Here is a 15,215-nt window from a genome sequence, read left to right as displayed (position 1 = left end):
GCTGGCATACAGGAGTATTTCCCCATTTCTGAGTCAAAAAGCGCACCACAGTTATGACTTGACTACAAAGTGGGACGAGACCCAGGGGCATCTATCTGCTTTGCCTTCTTCTTGCTCTCTGGATCTCCTGCAAAGTAAATCTGGGTATGTGCCCAGGAGAGGAACGGTAGAGTTGTCCATACAGGTGCCAGCTTCAATTAACAGGGGACCTAGTTTTGCGAAAAAAAAAATGATAACACTATCAATCACTACTCTGCAGGCATGCCCAGTAAATCTCTGTGCACTGCACGAGGCAGTGGAGCAAGTTCAAGCAGAGAGCAAATGGCTGGCAGGACTCCTCAGCGCTCTGGCTGACCAGCAGGAACAGGCAATAAAATAAAATTCTGGAGATGAACATGTTTATGATTAATGAAAAATCGTCAGGCTCCCATACGGACACGCTATAGCTGCAGGTCAGCCTTCAGGCCATGTCGTTATATACAGTTAACAGATCTGAAGAAACAGGATAGGTGAGTGTGCCAGAGCCACAAAAAGCTCTTGCCATCTTGAGCCTCTTCCCATTATTGGCTCGCTCTCCTGGCCAAGAGAATGTAGAAAAGATGAGGGATGCTTCCAAGTTGATTTGTTGCTCAGTGGCTCAGGTACAGCACTTACACTGACTTTGGTGGGGGAGAACCCAAATGCCCTTGGCACTGTTCTGCACGTCTTACTGCTATCTGGGCACTCTGGCTGGCAGGATCACGTGCTACTGCCCAGCCCGTTATCTCAGCTCTTCCCACATCGAATGCAAATGTTTTCAACCCGAGCTACAGCATGCAGACAGAAAAAATGTGGGTCGTGTATACACAAGCCTATTTCTGTCCTTGCTCCTAACCTCACTGTGTATATGTAATATTAGACATATGCATGGATCAGCAAAAGAGCTGTGGGAAAAGCAGATTCACAAGGCTGACAACACAGCGTTAGAATACACTTCAGCGATGGGAGTGGCTACACAACTTAAGTCTTTGCTTGGAAGAATTCATTTCGTGTTCAACCAGTTTACCCAGAAAAGGTATTACCCTATGTGTATCATGGAATCTCTGAAGGAAGTGTGACCCATGGGCACCTGAGTGCAGCTGCAACAGCTCACAGGGCAAGGAAGCCCTTGGTTTCACTCCACAGTGCTGTAACACTAATGCCAGGGGCAGTGCAGCTAAGCAGCGCTGCAGGCACCTCAGCTAAAGCAGCCAGGACTGCCTCTGATCCATGTGCTAAAGCAAACCCATTCTGGTTGCCTGAGAAGGTGCAAGTTGGGACTCAAAGATTTCCCATGGTTGAGGCATTTATGAGGACTCTCTTCCCTGTGGAATCTGCTGTGGTTTGCCTGAGCTCTTACCCAGAGATCTTAATGGACAAACCAACAGGGTTCTTCCACCCTTTTGCCTACTTTTCTAAACTTGCAGGAACACAAAAGCTGTGAGCTCTTTGCCATACACTTGAAAGGAAGCAAAATGCTGAATTTTTTTTTGGGAATGACAGAGATGATACCCTAATCTTCTTTTCCTGGGATACCAGGCTAGAACCGGAGCCCAGACTTTCATAGCCTTGCCCTTCTCTAGTTTTCTGTGCAATGTTTTTTTGGAAAGCAACCATCTTTTTTTACTTAGCTGGTTCATAAGCTTGGAAAGGTACACTTCTTACTGCAAAAATGTTGATCTTTGAGATTTCAGCTTAAGGCACGTTTACTTCTTGAAGCCTTTGAAGACTTTACCTGAGGAAAAAAAAGACTTTGATTTATTCCAATGCAACATTTAAAAACTCACTATTTTTTAAAATTTCTTTTTGCACAAACTGTCAAAACGTCTTGGGGGCAGGCCCTGATTTTCTTTTAGTTTTTAGGAAGAGAGAAGACTACGACAGACAAAAAGGAATCTTAATGCTACAGTACATGTTTTTCTTACCAAAATAATGTCAAGTGCACTTTAACATATTTTTTCCACTGTATTATATATATACACAGACATTATGTCAGTGATTACACTACAAGCTATGCCAACAATTTTCCGGAAAAGTTAAAAAAAACCAAACAGAGTATCTTTGCGAGTGAGTCGCTGAAAATTCACAGAACAAAATTCTCCTTGCTCGGGAAAACACCTCAGACATCCCGCCGAAAACAGCCAGCCCGCCCATCGACTCCTGTGGAGGGAGAGCCCCTCAGGCTGCGCTCCCGGTGTGCCATCAGGCAGGGGAAAGCGAACGTGCTTTTGCCGTGTGGTTTTCAGCAGGGGACGAGGTACATGACTCTTTTGGGGGAAATCGGTTGCGGACCTGCAGGGACTGCCGGCGCGTTGGCCTCCGCCCCGCAGAACCAGCGCGGGAGCCCAGCGGCCCCGGGCGCGGCCCCCGCCTTGTCGCGGCCCCGGGGCACGGGTGGGACGCGGGGGGTCGCCCGCACCTGCCGTTTGTCCCTCCGAAACCGCCGTTAACGCTTGCGGGCCGCCGTTCGTCGACGGGCAGGTAACGCCCGCCTGCCCGCCGGCCGGCGCGAACCCGGCCGGACAGTCGGATCGCTCCGCGCCGGCTCCCGGCCTCCCTCGCCCGCCGGACACCGCGCTCGATAGCCTAAGGCAGCGCGGCCGCGGCCCCGTCCCGGCGGGCGGCTCGGCGGGGCTCGGCCCAACCCGTCCCGGCCCGTCCCGGCGGCACTACCCAGCATGCCCCGCGCCGGCGCAGGCGCGCCCGTTGCTGCCGCTCAGGAAGAGGAAAATGGCATAAACAACCCCGAGCGCCGGGACCACTGAGGAGGCGCCGCCGCCCCCGCCGCGGGCCGCGCGGCCCCTTTAAGAGGCGCGGAGTCGCACCCCCCCCCCCCCCCCCCCAGCCCTTTCCTCCCCCTTCCGGAGCCGGAGCCCGGGGTGACGGCGGTTCCCGCGCCCCTTCCCCCTCCCCGCCCCCTCCCGCCCGCCCTCCTTCCCCATGGTGCCGACCCCGGCGGCGGCGGCGGGGCGGTTGCCATGAACAGCAGCGGCCTGCCCTGCTCGTCGTCGCCGTCGCCGGTGGTGGGGCCGCCGCCGGCGGCGGGGGTCGGCGTGGCGGGGCCGGCGGCTGGCGGGGCGGGGGCCGGCGGTGGCGGTGCCGTGAAGCTGAAGTTCTGCCGTTACTACGCCAAGGACAAGACCTGCTTCTACGGCGAGGAGTGCCAGTTCCTGCATGAGGAGCCCGGCGCCGCCCCCGCTGGCCCGGGGCCCGCCGCCCCCCTCGGCGGGCTCCCGCTCGGCATCCCCCCGCCCGCCGCCGCCGCCGGCGGGCCTGGCTACCCGCCTCACGGGGCCAGCCCGGGCCCGGCAGTGGCGGCGGCGGTGGTGGGGCCTAAGAAAGCCGAGCTGGGGGCGGGAGGCGGAGGCGGTGGCGGCGGCGGCGGCGGCGGGGGGCTGGATGGCCCGCGGCTGGCGAGTGAGTGCGGCGGGGCGGCCCGGGGATGGGGTGGGGCGGGGGTGCTGCCCGGAGGGTGGGGGGCGGTGGCGGTGTGGGCGGGAGGCGCGTTGTTCCTGCTCCCCCACACGCTGTCGGTGCTACCGGAAACAAATAACAACAGCCATAGTGGCGGTGGGGGTCCCCGGGCCGGCCTCCCCTCCCCGGCCCGCCGCCTCGCCCCCGGGGTCGGCCGGTGCTGGGCGCCGCAATGGTCCCGCGACGGGGCTGTGCCCGCCGCCCTGGGGTACGCAGCGGGACCCGCCCGTTTCTGGTGGGGAGGGAGCGGGCTCCTCCCCGGCTGGCTTTGGGGGACACCCCGGCAGCTGGCTGTCGGCCACTTCAGCGCTGGGCTCGGTGCAGGTTCGCTGGACCTCCCTGCCCAAAGCCAGGCTGGGAGGAGGGTCGTAGCAGGGAGGCAGCGCTTTCTGGAGTAGTACCCTTGGATGGGCTCCTCCAAACAACCCATGCTGCGTTTCAGCTCTTGGAAGTTTTGACTGTTCCAGCTGAAACATTACATTACAAAAAGAAAATTAGAAGTAACTATATATATATATATCTATATTATCCACCACTGCGAGCAGAAATTACTTCTGAATTTGTTTTCTAAGGCTTTATATCAGCCCCTTCTCAAATGGTGAGGGTTCAGATTGCCTGTATGCCATGCAGAGCAATATTGCTGTTGCTGCTCTGTTATGCATCTTTCTAATGTGTTAGATGAGTTAGATGATGTTTGCAGCAAACTGGTTTTTAATAACTGTTCTGTTTGTAGGTAAAGCAGCCCTGGGCATCTGGAAAAAGGTGCTCTTTCAGAAAAGATGTGCCCCTTTAAATGAATATATTAAGCTTGGTTGCATTATTGATTTCTGTCATAAACCTAGTATTTGTTTGCATTAAATGACTCAACTACTAAATGGTCACAGCCATACCTTTTCTGAAATTAAGATGCAATCTGGCTGAACATCCTGCATATAGCTATTTAGTGCTTGATGTGTATTTTGGGAACCTGCAACTGCTATTTTGCCAGGTGTGGTGAGCTTGTGCCACTGAGCAGTGTTACCTCTGTAGTTGGTAGCTTGTCAGTGTCTTACATTAACACAGCACTGTCATGTCTACCCTTCCAGGAGGAGCCTATAATATAAAATTAATTAATGCTTTCTATTAAAAGACACTGTTTTTTCAGATTTTGATCAAATTTCAGTTGTAAAAGCTGAAGTCTTTCTTGCCTTTTTTTTTCAGGTAGAAATATCTTAGAGATTTGGTAGTGATAAATCTATCTTTATTCATTTTCCGTTTGGACAGAGTTAGGCACAAAAACACTTTTTCCCTATGCAAAAGGAAATCACTAAAATGTATTAAACTGGGGGATTCAGGCTTGGGTAGAGGGTGCATAATTTGGCTTGAGAGTAGAAGCTCTGTATGGAGGCTGCTCTTGTAAGACAGAGTTCCAGAATTTGCCCAAGCCCTAAATCTAAGAAAAAAACCTCAGGATTTGTGTGCTCAGAGGCTGATACTACTGAGCAGTTAAATTATTTGGAAAACTTGCTTTTACTGAATGTGTCAGAGGTTTAAAACTATGTAGAGCTCTCTGCAGTTGTACCCATTGTGAGGAGCGACGGCACCAAGAATGGACAAAGCCACCCCGGTTTTATCAGTGACTACCTGCTGGGAAAGTCACCTCACTTGAAGTCATAGGAGGCAGAAGCTTGGACTGGAAGAAGGTCTTGTAGGAAAGGGAGACTAACTAGGAAGAAAGAGTAAGGAATGGGAGGAGAGAGAAACTAAAGTTGAAGAGCCAGGGAGTAGGGTCCGTCTCGCTTCTAAGCTCCCTTGCTTTGGTATATATTTGTGAAACAAATATGGAGAAGAGTTGCTTAAAATCTGAAGTTGATCAGTATAGGTACTGACAAGCTAATAGCTAAAATCCTTACCTTGCTGATCGTAAGTGTGTAAGTAGTGTTAACAGTATGATTTCCAAATGGACGGAATTAAAGTTTTATTTCTGTGCAGGTAGGAGGTGATATACAAAGTTGTATTAAATAACAAAGTTCTGAGGTTAAGAACATGAAATTGCCAAAAATAATTTGCCTGTACCAAAAATAATTTGCCTGTACAGTCCCTGTCTTAATTCAAAAGTATTTGGTAGTCTTCAGTTTTGTGGCCGTGGATGCCACCTTCTTTTCCTCCTTTCTCAGTGGACCCCAGCCTCATTTGTGCACAGAGCAAATAGTGCTCATTGACTAATTAACTGTGTAGTCCTATTTATTGTTAAAAGTGGGTCAGTGCCTCATTCTAACATGCGTGTTACTCTAATCCTGCTTTGAGTACAGGATTATTAATTTACTTATAGGTTTTTCTGTGGTAATCACAAAGGCTTCCCAAATACCAACTCATTTTCACAACATAGGTAATAAGAACGTTGAGTGATAAGGAGAAGGTGAACAGTGAAAATACAAGACATACTCCAGTGCAGAAGTTTTTCAATAAGAGGGTATGAAGTGGAATGAGCAGGTGACATCCTCAGAGCTGGCCAGGAGAAGTTTCTCCTACGGTGTGTGGTTAAGCTGTTCTGTGCCATAGATGATTTGGATATTAGCATCTGACAGGGATTCAAAAAGCGATCAGATATTCCTGGAAGAAAACTCTGGTCGAGATTACTAAATGCAAAAAAAAAAAATCTCTGAATCAGACTCATCTTCCCTTGTGTATAGCTGAGAGCCTGCTGGGAAATCCTGCTTTATCCTTGCCTCATGCTTATGCTTTTGTCTGCATATCCACAGTCGTCCAGCGTCAGAGATGAGGTAGTGGGCTAAACGTGGCCTTGGCTTGACTGTGTGGCTTTTTATGTTCTTGGGAAATGAGACTGACTATGCTGATGAGCTCTGCCTGTTCTCAGAAGCTAGCACTGGTGACCCCTGCTCGCAAACTACATGACATTTGGAGCACATGTGTTCAAAACACCATTCCAGCATCTTCTCCTGGAGCTGAGAGTGCTCAGCCTTCTGCGTGGTTCAGCTTCCATACGTAAGGTGGCCAGCTGACTGGCTACAAAATATGAAATGTTGTTGGTATTACCTGTCTAAGGTTTGATTAAAAAAAAAAAAAGGACATAGGGCCTCTGTGACCAAAAAAAAAAGGGGGGAAGAAAAAACGTAGGAAAAAGCTTCCTCTGGATTTGTTAGCTGCCAAAATCTGCACATGGTGCTTTTCTAATAGATGTATATCCCATGTGTCAGCCCAGTGAGCAGCAGTGGCAGCAGTACTTAACCTGGGAAGTCTGTAGAAGGAGCAGAAGTGGGGAAATGACTGTTGCTTGGCATTTAGGGGCAAAGACAGGATTGATTAGTAGGGTTTTAAGGAACAGCCCGGGGAAGGATGGGTAGGGGGCATAAGAGCATGAAAAATTTCTCCTCTTCTATCTGCTCTGTGTCATATTCCAACTTCTGTCAGAAGCAGACTGGCAGCCTGCTTTGCTGCATGCTGCTGGCTTGTTCCTAGGGCGCTGTCCCTTCATGCTGTGTGAGGGAGTGCCTAGAGAAGACTGTCATTGTAGTATTAAAATGTATCATGTCTATACATAAGTTGGAGAAGTTAAAGTTGCACAGGGAACTGCAATTGTATTTGTTAGCTTTCAGGTAGTTTAACAGATGTAATGTTCTTTTGCGTGTAGACTTCATATTATATATTAATTGAGCTGAGATATGGCTCTAAACACTAGCTAACTTCCATCAGCTTTGTGCCATAAAGTACATGATCCGTAGCACTCACTCTTTCATCTTGTCTTTGATTCCTATAAATGCGACTAAAACACAGAGGCGCTGACTGAGCTAAGGAGCTCCAGGTGCTCTCCAAACCCGGTGGTGGCAGCAACAACATCGTTCGCGGGTGGGTGCTGCTGTCCACGGAGCTGCCGGTGGAGGAGCTGGCCACGGCAGCAGTGCTGCTGCTGGTGCCCAAGATCCCCGTGCCAGAGGCTTGCTCACCCTCCCCTCGTGAGATGTTTTCATCTGGTTCTTTACCAGAAAGCCTTTCTCAAAGTCCTCCTAGGAAATCTGTGGTTGAAATGTAGGCCTGTGTTTCTGTGACGTGCCCATGATACTTCCCTGAGCGTCCTTGCTCTGTTTCTCCATAGCTTCTAAGAAAGCCTGTCTGTGAATAGACTTTGTTGCCAGCCCGTGAGAAGGTGGAAAGGGGCATCAGGGCTTGGGTTGCGTTGGGTTAGCCTAATAAAAATGTTATGGCTGTTTTCCCAGCCTGCCACCCGCATGTTATGTGGCTGGTCATAGCAGTAGCGGATAGTGGCCACCCCTGTAGCAACTCTGTATGCAGTTACTTGGTGGTTAGCTAAGTAAGCATTACAGCTTAGGTTTTGTAAAATCTGTAAATACACTAGACTTGGAGTGGAAAGACCTATACATTTGTATATTTTCTGCTTTTTAAAAGGTGTTTAAGTCTTCACCAGTCCATTAATTTTTAAACAAAATGAAGCAATGAGTATAGAAGAAATTGAAAGATAAGCTATTCAGCAAAACAGATACTAAAGGTAATCTGTTGGATTACACTTCTTAATGCAATGAAACAATGGTCAGGGTTATACTAAATATGTATTTTTCTCATCTTTGGTAGCAGCATTGCAGTAGTTACAACTTGAAATACTTAGAAACAGACAGTTATCTCAAACTTTTAAATACAGGAATAGTTGTAGTATGTCACATACCGATCACTTCCCTGGATTTGTTTCTTTCACTTGTATATAGAAAACAGGTATTATACTAAAGGTGTATAGTTGAGAATGCTTTTAGCAAACCTGTTTTTACTTTCTGCAAGTGATACTCTATTAGTTGTTATATACTTCAGTTTTCTTTTTAGAGAGATGTTTCCCCTTTTAATTTTCATGATGCCTTTTCCAGGAGTTGATAGATGATACAATTTTAATCTTGTTTTGCTCTGAATATTTTTAAGAAATGGGGAGACAATTCTGAGGATTGAAGAGGCATTTGGGACATTTGGAGACTGTTAGAGACAATTGAGAACTGAAGAGTAAAAACAATAACCAGTTAGAGATGCATGGGAGAAAATGAAAATAACTGATTTTACTTAATCACGTTTTGCCTCATATGTCATCTCCAGAAATTGGGAAATTATAGACGTGGATTTTCTTCCTGCTTTTACATGTTTCATGTGAAAATAAAATGGGGGGAGCTAAGGGAAAAAGAAAAGAGGGAAGGAAAAAAATGTCTCAATCTGCTAAATTATATGGGATTTTGAGGGGCAGTGTTAGCATATGAAACCTTAAAAAAAAGTTCTTAATTGGCTTTGAAACTGATTGTATCTGATCATATACTTTGTGGGTTTTCATTATTGTATGGGAAATCATTCAAAGCCCAGATATTCCACAGGAATTACAGATACCTGAGGAGTACTGGTAATTATTTGTTTCTGGTAGTACCTACCCTGTGTTGGGTATTGAAGAATGTAAAGCAAACACTATTACTGTTGTAATTGTTTTTCTGCTTCAAAGGCAAAGATGAAAAGGAGCGTGTGTGGGGGGTAGTTATGTTATGTGGGCAAACTCTATATGCTATATCTTAATAATTTGAAGTTTTGATAATGTTTTTTAAGATACAGAGCATCCCCATTTAGTTTCTATCTAGCAGGTATTAGATAACTGATTTTTTGTAGGTATCACTGTAGGAGTGGGCCTTCAGGAAGGATTTGAATGCCCAGAAAATAGTGACCTTGGGGACCAGCTCAGAAAGAGTTCCATGTGTAAGGAACCGCCTAGAAGCAAATTTAGACTGCTGCGGGAAAAGTGGACAAATGGTAAGTGAGGGTGGGGTGATAAACACAGACAGGACCACTTCTGTAGAACCTCAAAATTAGAAAAAATAATCTTGGTCGTGAGGCAGCTCATGAAAAGGGGGTCAGTGGAGGGCTTTAGATAGTAAGCTGATGTGGCTGACATTTTCCTGATCTGTTGCTTTCTAGTAAAGATGGAATGTATTACACTGCCAGAAAAATGGTGTGGTGAATCACTGTGTATAGGAGATAAGTTGGAATAGATCATGCTGTGTGTGTGCGCGCACGTGCCTGTGTTTGTTCCATCAGTCTTTCAGGAGTTAAACAAGTTCAGACTATGTGATTGTTTTGTTTGATCTTCAAAGATATTTTGTACTTAGAACTTATTTGTATTTTTTAATTTGCTTCCTAACAGCCTTTTACTCCTGACCTCTTTTAATTTGAGAATAGAGATTTAGAAACAAAGTACAGATATACAAAAGTGGGAGTAGAGATGTGCATTGTACAAGTTGTTGTCAGGTTGGTTACGTGATATGCAGTTCCCGCAGTCTGTGGGTAGACTCCCTCAACTTCGGTTGGTCTAATGTTGATGCAACTGGCAGGAAGACCTTTCTTTTAGGCATTCTCCCCCACTGCTGTGAAAAATGTCCTAACGTTCTTCAGGTTATCTGCACACATTTCATACAACTATTTATATTAAAAAAAGTTGAGTTTTGGGTACAAGGAGGCTATTAAAAACAAAAACTTAAAATATGTGCTTTGGAAGAAAAGATGCAGTTTATTGAATGATTTCATGCAATATATTGGGAATTGTGAAAGCTTTTGGAGAGGTTTAGCTCTGAAAGCTGTGATATAAAGTAATTGCATTACTTTGAATTGTTGTTACTTATAACAGAGTAGTTCTGATGACTCTTTTGAAAAGGTATCAATTTTAATTTGTATTATCACTGTGCTTTTGGACTTGGTCCACGACAAGGAGTCCTGCTGCTCTAGACCCTGTACCAAGATTTTTACAGAGCAAAAGGATGGCACCTATCCTTTTTTTCAGTCTTTATCAGATACTTCTATGATATGTGAGATAAATTTAAAAAAAAAAGACAACCCAGTCATTTAATATTATGGTAAAGATTGCTGTTTTCCTTTGCTGCCCCATGAATATCTCATCGCCTAGTGGGAGTGTTTGTAAATAAGACAGCAATTCCCAAACTGTTTTGCTTCCTGTCTGCCTTTCAGCCAACTTGGTTCATTTGTGCTGTCTGCCCTCCAACTGCACTCTCTGTCAAGGCATCCTAACCCAGGCGTGTGCTTTTACTTTTGCTCCTCATGCCTGGGGGCGTTGTTCACTTTCTTTGTCTGTTGCCTCTATTTCAGTGATTCCTAGCTTGTGTTTCAAAAACACTGCATTATATGAGAGAGGCATAAAAACACCAGAGAATCTGCTTTTCCTAACAAGTTGCGATAGTAGTGGCACTGTACAGAAAGTAAGAGAGATGCGCATCCTGGTATGTACAGTGCCTGTGAACTGTTAGAGGTGTGCAAGTTGAGGTTAGCACCACAAGCAGATGATTATTTCCTGATATGATCATGTCAGTGCAAAACAAAGCGTAAGCTCCTCTGAAACGCCGGTGCTTCTAGGAGACAAAAAGGACACAAGTCTTAAATGACCTGCCATAGATAGGCTTTCTATAAAAGTTTTATTGTTCTTGTCTCAGTATCAGAATAGCTATCTCTGTAAAATTCCTCTGGAGATATTGCACTGTAGTTTTTACTGCTTTATATCTAGCTGAGATAACACCTTGTCTGTTGTGTGCACATGCATGCAATAAACCTATGATTCAGTTTACCAAGCTGCGTAGAGGTGAAAAGTGCCTGCCCTGTTGCAGTGCTGGGAGTTTAAATCAGGATTAACTCTCTAAAAATCTTTTTTCCCCCAGCATAAAAATAATTGTAGTACAGTTCTTTAAGCAGTGATAATAGCAAAATGGATGATTTCAATCCATGTTTTATTACCTCGTCAGGAATCTTTAAATTCTTATTTTGAAAAAACTGTTGTGATCTTACTTCAGCCCATCCATTTTTGGGACAACATATCACATTACTGTAAAGGATCCTTTCTTATATTAAGAACAGTTTCTGAGATGATCAGTGCTGATACTAAGCTCATAAAAGAGGCAGTATAGGATATTACAGTATTTATTTACTGGTTAGTAAAATGTTAGAATGAAAATATTAGAAACTCCATCTTTTCATAGTATTCAGATAGTGCCAGTATTAGACAAGACAAGCATTAAACTAAAAACAGTTGAAACCCGCTGATTCTGTTGAAGCGTGTTGAGTTCACCACAGTAGTACTCAAGCACTTAAGCTGCGATGAGATCCTTTGTTCCTGAAAAATGTCTTTGTAATAAGTAAAGCAAAAATAACCATCTGGGTTTTTTTCCTCTTTGGTGCCTCCATCTGACGGGAATCCTACTTTCTGGTAAAATTCTGTGGGAGAAGAATTATGTAAGAAGATATTTATTTTTAATTGCAGTTGTCACATTAAGCTGCAGTGTTACTCACCAAGCAAAAAATTATTAGCTAATGTGTGTCTAAAAAGTAGAAAATGTCTTCTGAATTTCTCAAGATGTTTTATTTAATTTCTTTCCAGAATTGCCAGGATGTAACTTCTGGTTTTAATATTGATGGAATTTAGAAGTTTTGTCTTGTTTTCACATAAGTGTTTATGTAACGTGTTAGCTCCCCCGCCCCCCGCTGGATTCCGAGTTGCTCCCTCACACATCCATCTTTTCTCAGACCTGCCTAGGCAATCTTTTTACTTTTATAAGGAAGTTGTTGCTTCTCTCCAAGGAAGGGCCTGCTGAAAATATATACAACCTCAGTGCATGGAGAGTACTGTTAGACAACAGAAAGGCATGTTCCTTGCCAATGCAAGACTTCCCCAATATTTTCTAATCAATGCTTTAAAGGAGAAAAGACATAAGCCTCAGAAGTTGTCTTCTATTTGTCATTCTGATAGTGCTGTGTGCAGATTGTTTGAGAGTGCATGCTTGCAGTTGTTATATAGGAGAGATATGGATAGACAAGTGGAATGCAGGGTCTGATGGAAATTCGTAAACACATGAGAATAAAAACTTTATAAGGGCTAAGTTCTCTTTCCAGTGTAGACTTCTTTTTTTTTTTAAATACCACACTGCTCTTGTGGTGAAATGTGCTCACTTCCGAAGACCCTCTCCTATGGATTGCTTATGATAAATCACTTTTCTCTTTTCATGCTCTGAACTACAGTGGTCTTCCAGAAGCAAGTAAGAATTTATGATTTGCCAAATGTTTGACAGAGGGATGATAAAAGCCCTCTGCTTTTCATGGAGAGCGCCAGGTGCCAAATATGGTAGAACTGTCTTGGCTGTTTAGGTATTTGCTGAGCTTTCATCACTGCAACAGCTGAATGTCGCTTCTTTGAACAGAAATGGGGTATGCAGTGAATGCTTTTTGGGTTCTATAGGCAATGCAGGAAGTACTTTTTTTTTTACCTATGTAACCTGCATCTTTTCTGTTAGTCTTAATTTTGTTGCTTGTTACTATAGGGAAGATAGTTCAAGGAAGCTAGTGTTGAGCCTTCTTTTGAAGGCAATAGTTATACTTACCACTTCTAGAGCCTTCTGTTCCAAATATGAGCTACTGCCAAGAAAACTGCCCTCTGCCTCACTGAGCTTACTTCTGATGGTTTTCTTTTGCTTGTTCCTACAGAATAGGTTTTCTTGTGGTCTTGGTCACTCCGCTAGAGGTGTGCTTCTAGACCGCTTGGAAGAGGACAATAGAAAGCCTCATAGTTGAAAGCCGTCTTGAAATTGCTATGGTACCAGTGGAATTGAGTGGTACAAAGGTGCTGTACACCGGAGTACAGTAATTTGTAGTAACGGTGCAAAGAGGCTGATCAGTATGGCCAAACCATTGCACTTGAGTAGAGAGATGGTCTTCATACAGCTAGATAGAAGAAAATGTGCTGGAGTAGCTTTTGCTATCTGGAGTGCTCAGTTAGATGTCAGTGGGCCAATGGAAAGCCTAAACTGTAGCTTTGAGCAGCTTTAAGTGGTTTGGATAGCCTTGTGTAGTAAATACCAGCAGTAGAAAGGCAGCAGTATCAAAAGATCAACTTTGTCATTCCCAGCAGCGTTTCCAGCCTTGCTCAGCTCTGTGCTGCCCGAAGCCTGCTCCTGCTTGCAGCTTGAGCTGCGTACGCTGAGGGTGCTTCAGCCAGGCTAGGAGCAGAACACCTGGTGCTGTATTTGTCCCCTAGCAAGTCTACCTGCACCAGCTCCAATGCTTTGTTTGGATAATGGGTGACTGCAGCTGTACCAGCTGCCTGGAGTTACTGGAGGTCAGCTCTGGGGTTTCTTCATGCTGAGGGGGCTCTTCATGTGCCTTGCTGCTGAATGTGGCAAAACTTCCAAACTTTCACTTGCCTCTTTCCAGTTTTAAGGATTTTGTGCTTTAACTGTGAGTGGCCAGCAGAGAAATGAAGGTATGCGGGTTCTTGCATTGGCTGTAGCGTAGTGAGGAGCAGTGGGAGAAGCAGAAAGAATTGGCTGTTTCTTAATTCTTCAGCAGAGGCAGAAGGATTTTTAAAGCTGATGGTGTAATCTGAGGGAGTTGCTTGCTACTTTGTTAAAAATCAGGTAGAATCTGGAGTTTCTGATAGAAGTATAAGGTGAAATAGCAGATATACTGCTGAAATTATATAGTGTACCTTGAAATGACGGTTGTTCCTGGAAATTAAACAGTTTTTCTTGGTCTTCTACAGTCAAGACGTAGTGTAAAATTGCAGCAGTTTTTAATAATGGCTGAAATGCAGGCAGAGAAAGCTATATTGGAAATGTATTTTTTAAAATAAATAAACACAGTGTGAACCCTGAATAATTTATGGGCAAACTAGACTGAAACTACTCATAATTAAGCGCAGATGTGCTACCTTTTGGTTTTCTTGTATGAACAAGTTGCAGTATTTTTCATGATGCCAGAAAATGATTGTCTTAAAAGGCTAACCTTCACAGTGTGAGTTAGGGACTGACTGTAGCAGGTAGGATGAGGCAGTAACTGGCATTACTGCAGATGTTAGTGTTTTTCCTGATACAACAGTTTAACCATAAAATACTTCTCCTAAGCTTTGAATGTAAATTTCACAAATTAAGTCAAAAGAGGGACAGACATTTAAAAGGCAAACCAAAAAAAGCTTTGTCTTTTTTTGGATGTAGCAAGAGGACTTGTGAAATTTCTATGTGGCTTCTCCTTAGGAAGGAGTATCTATGGCATGGATCATGGAGGGAGTTTTTCCTACTCTCTTAGCTAACTTTTAAAACTTAAAAAAAAGTTGCATTTCATTAGTAATAAGCATCTTTAAAGGTCCTTAGGTGCCTCCCTCAAACCTGCAGAGTATACAAATAATGTTCTAGATTTGGCAGCAATGCTTTAAGAATCTTTTTTGCTTGCAAAGCTGATTGGTATTGCAACAGAAGTATTCAGTTTATTTGACCTCTGTCCATATAGAGCTCTTCATCTGAGGTGCTGTTCATCTGAGGCTGGTGTTAGCCCTGGTTGGCTAGTTTATACAGCTCCAGTCTCAGGGAGTGCAGCTGGGCAGTGTTTCCATCTGCCTGCAGTATGGATGCTGCTAGTCATTCTCTTCCAGCCCTTCCTATGATGTCATCTGGCTGTACTTCTGCTGTTTCCTGTGCCTACAGCTTGGAAATGGCTCACCAGGTTATGTAGTCTCTTTTGAAGGGAAAATTCCCATTCTGATGAAATTTGAGGCGTTATAATCTTCATTGCTTCAGCTCTTCCACAAAGTTGCATTTTGTTTCCTTTGAGGATTAGGGTCAGGAAGTTGTTTCCAGGTGTCACTGGCTGGCTGCGAGTCTTCCCAGAAGTTCAAGTCAGATAGTTTGGTACAGGATGTTCTTCTG

General features: G+C 44.7%; 1 protein-coding gene across 5 annotated transcripts in view; it reads left to right on the top strand.

The window, feature by feature from the left end:
* Nucleotides 1-2,198: 2,198 nt before the first annotated feature.
* Nucleotides 2,199-15,215, top strand: part of PAN3 (poly(A) specific ribonuclease subunit PAN3) — an 83,736-nt gene continuing 70,719 nt past the window's right edge. The window contains exons 1-2 of one of the 5 annotated variants that reach the window (XM_064441093.1): nt 2,199-3,435; nt 9,136-9,276. In XM_064441093.1, coding sequence (XP_064297163.1) covers nt 2,997-3,435; nt 9,136-9,276 — 580 coding nt within the window. In that variant the 5' untranslated portion in view covers nt 2,199-2,996. The remainder of the gene's footprint in view (nt 3,436-9,135; nt 9,277-15,215) is intronic. The other 4 variants (XM_064441090.1, XM_064441092.1, XM_064441089.1 and 1 more) reach the window with 4 other exon arrangements.

The sequence above is a fragment of the Phalacrocorax carbo genome, chromosome 1 (assembly GCF_963921805.1).
Source record: "Phalacrocorax carbo chromosome 1, bPhaCar2.1, whole genome shotgun sequence".
NCBI lineage: Eukaryota > Metazoa > Chordata > Aves > Suliformes > Phalacrocoracidae > Phalacrocorax > Phalacrocorax carbo.
The sequence above is the reverse complement of the archived record's forward strand: the minus strand, read 5'-3'. Positions and strand labels throughout refer to the sequence as shown.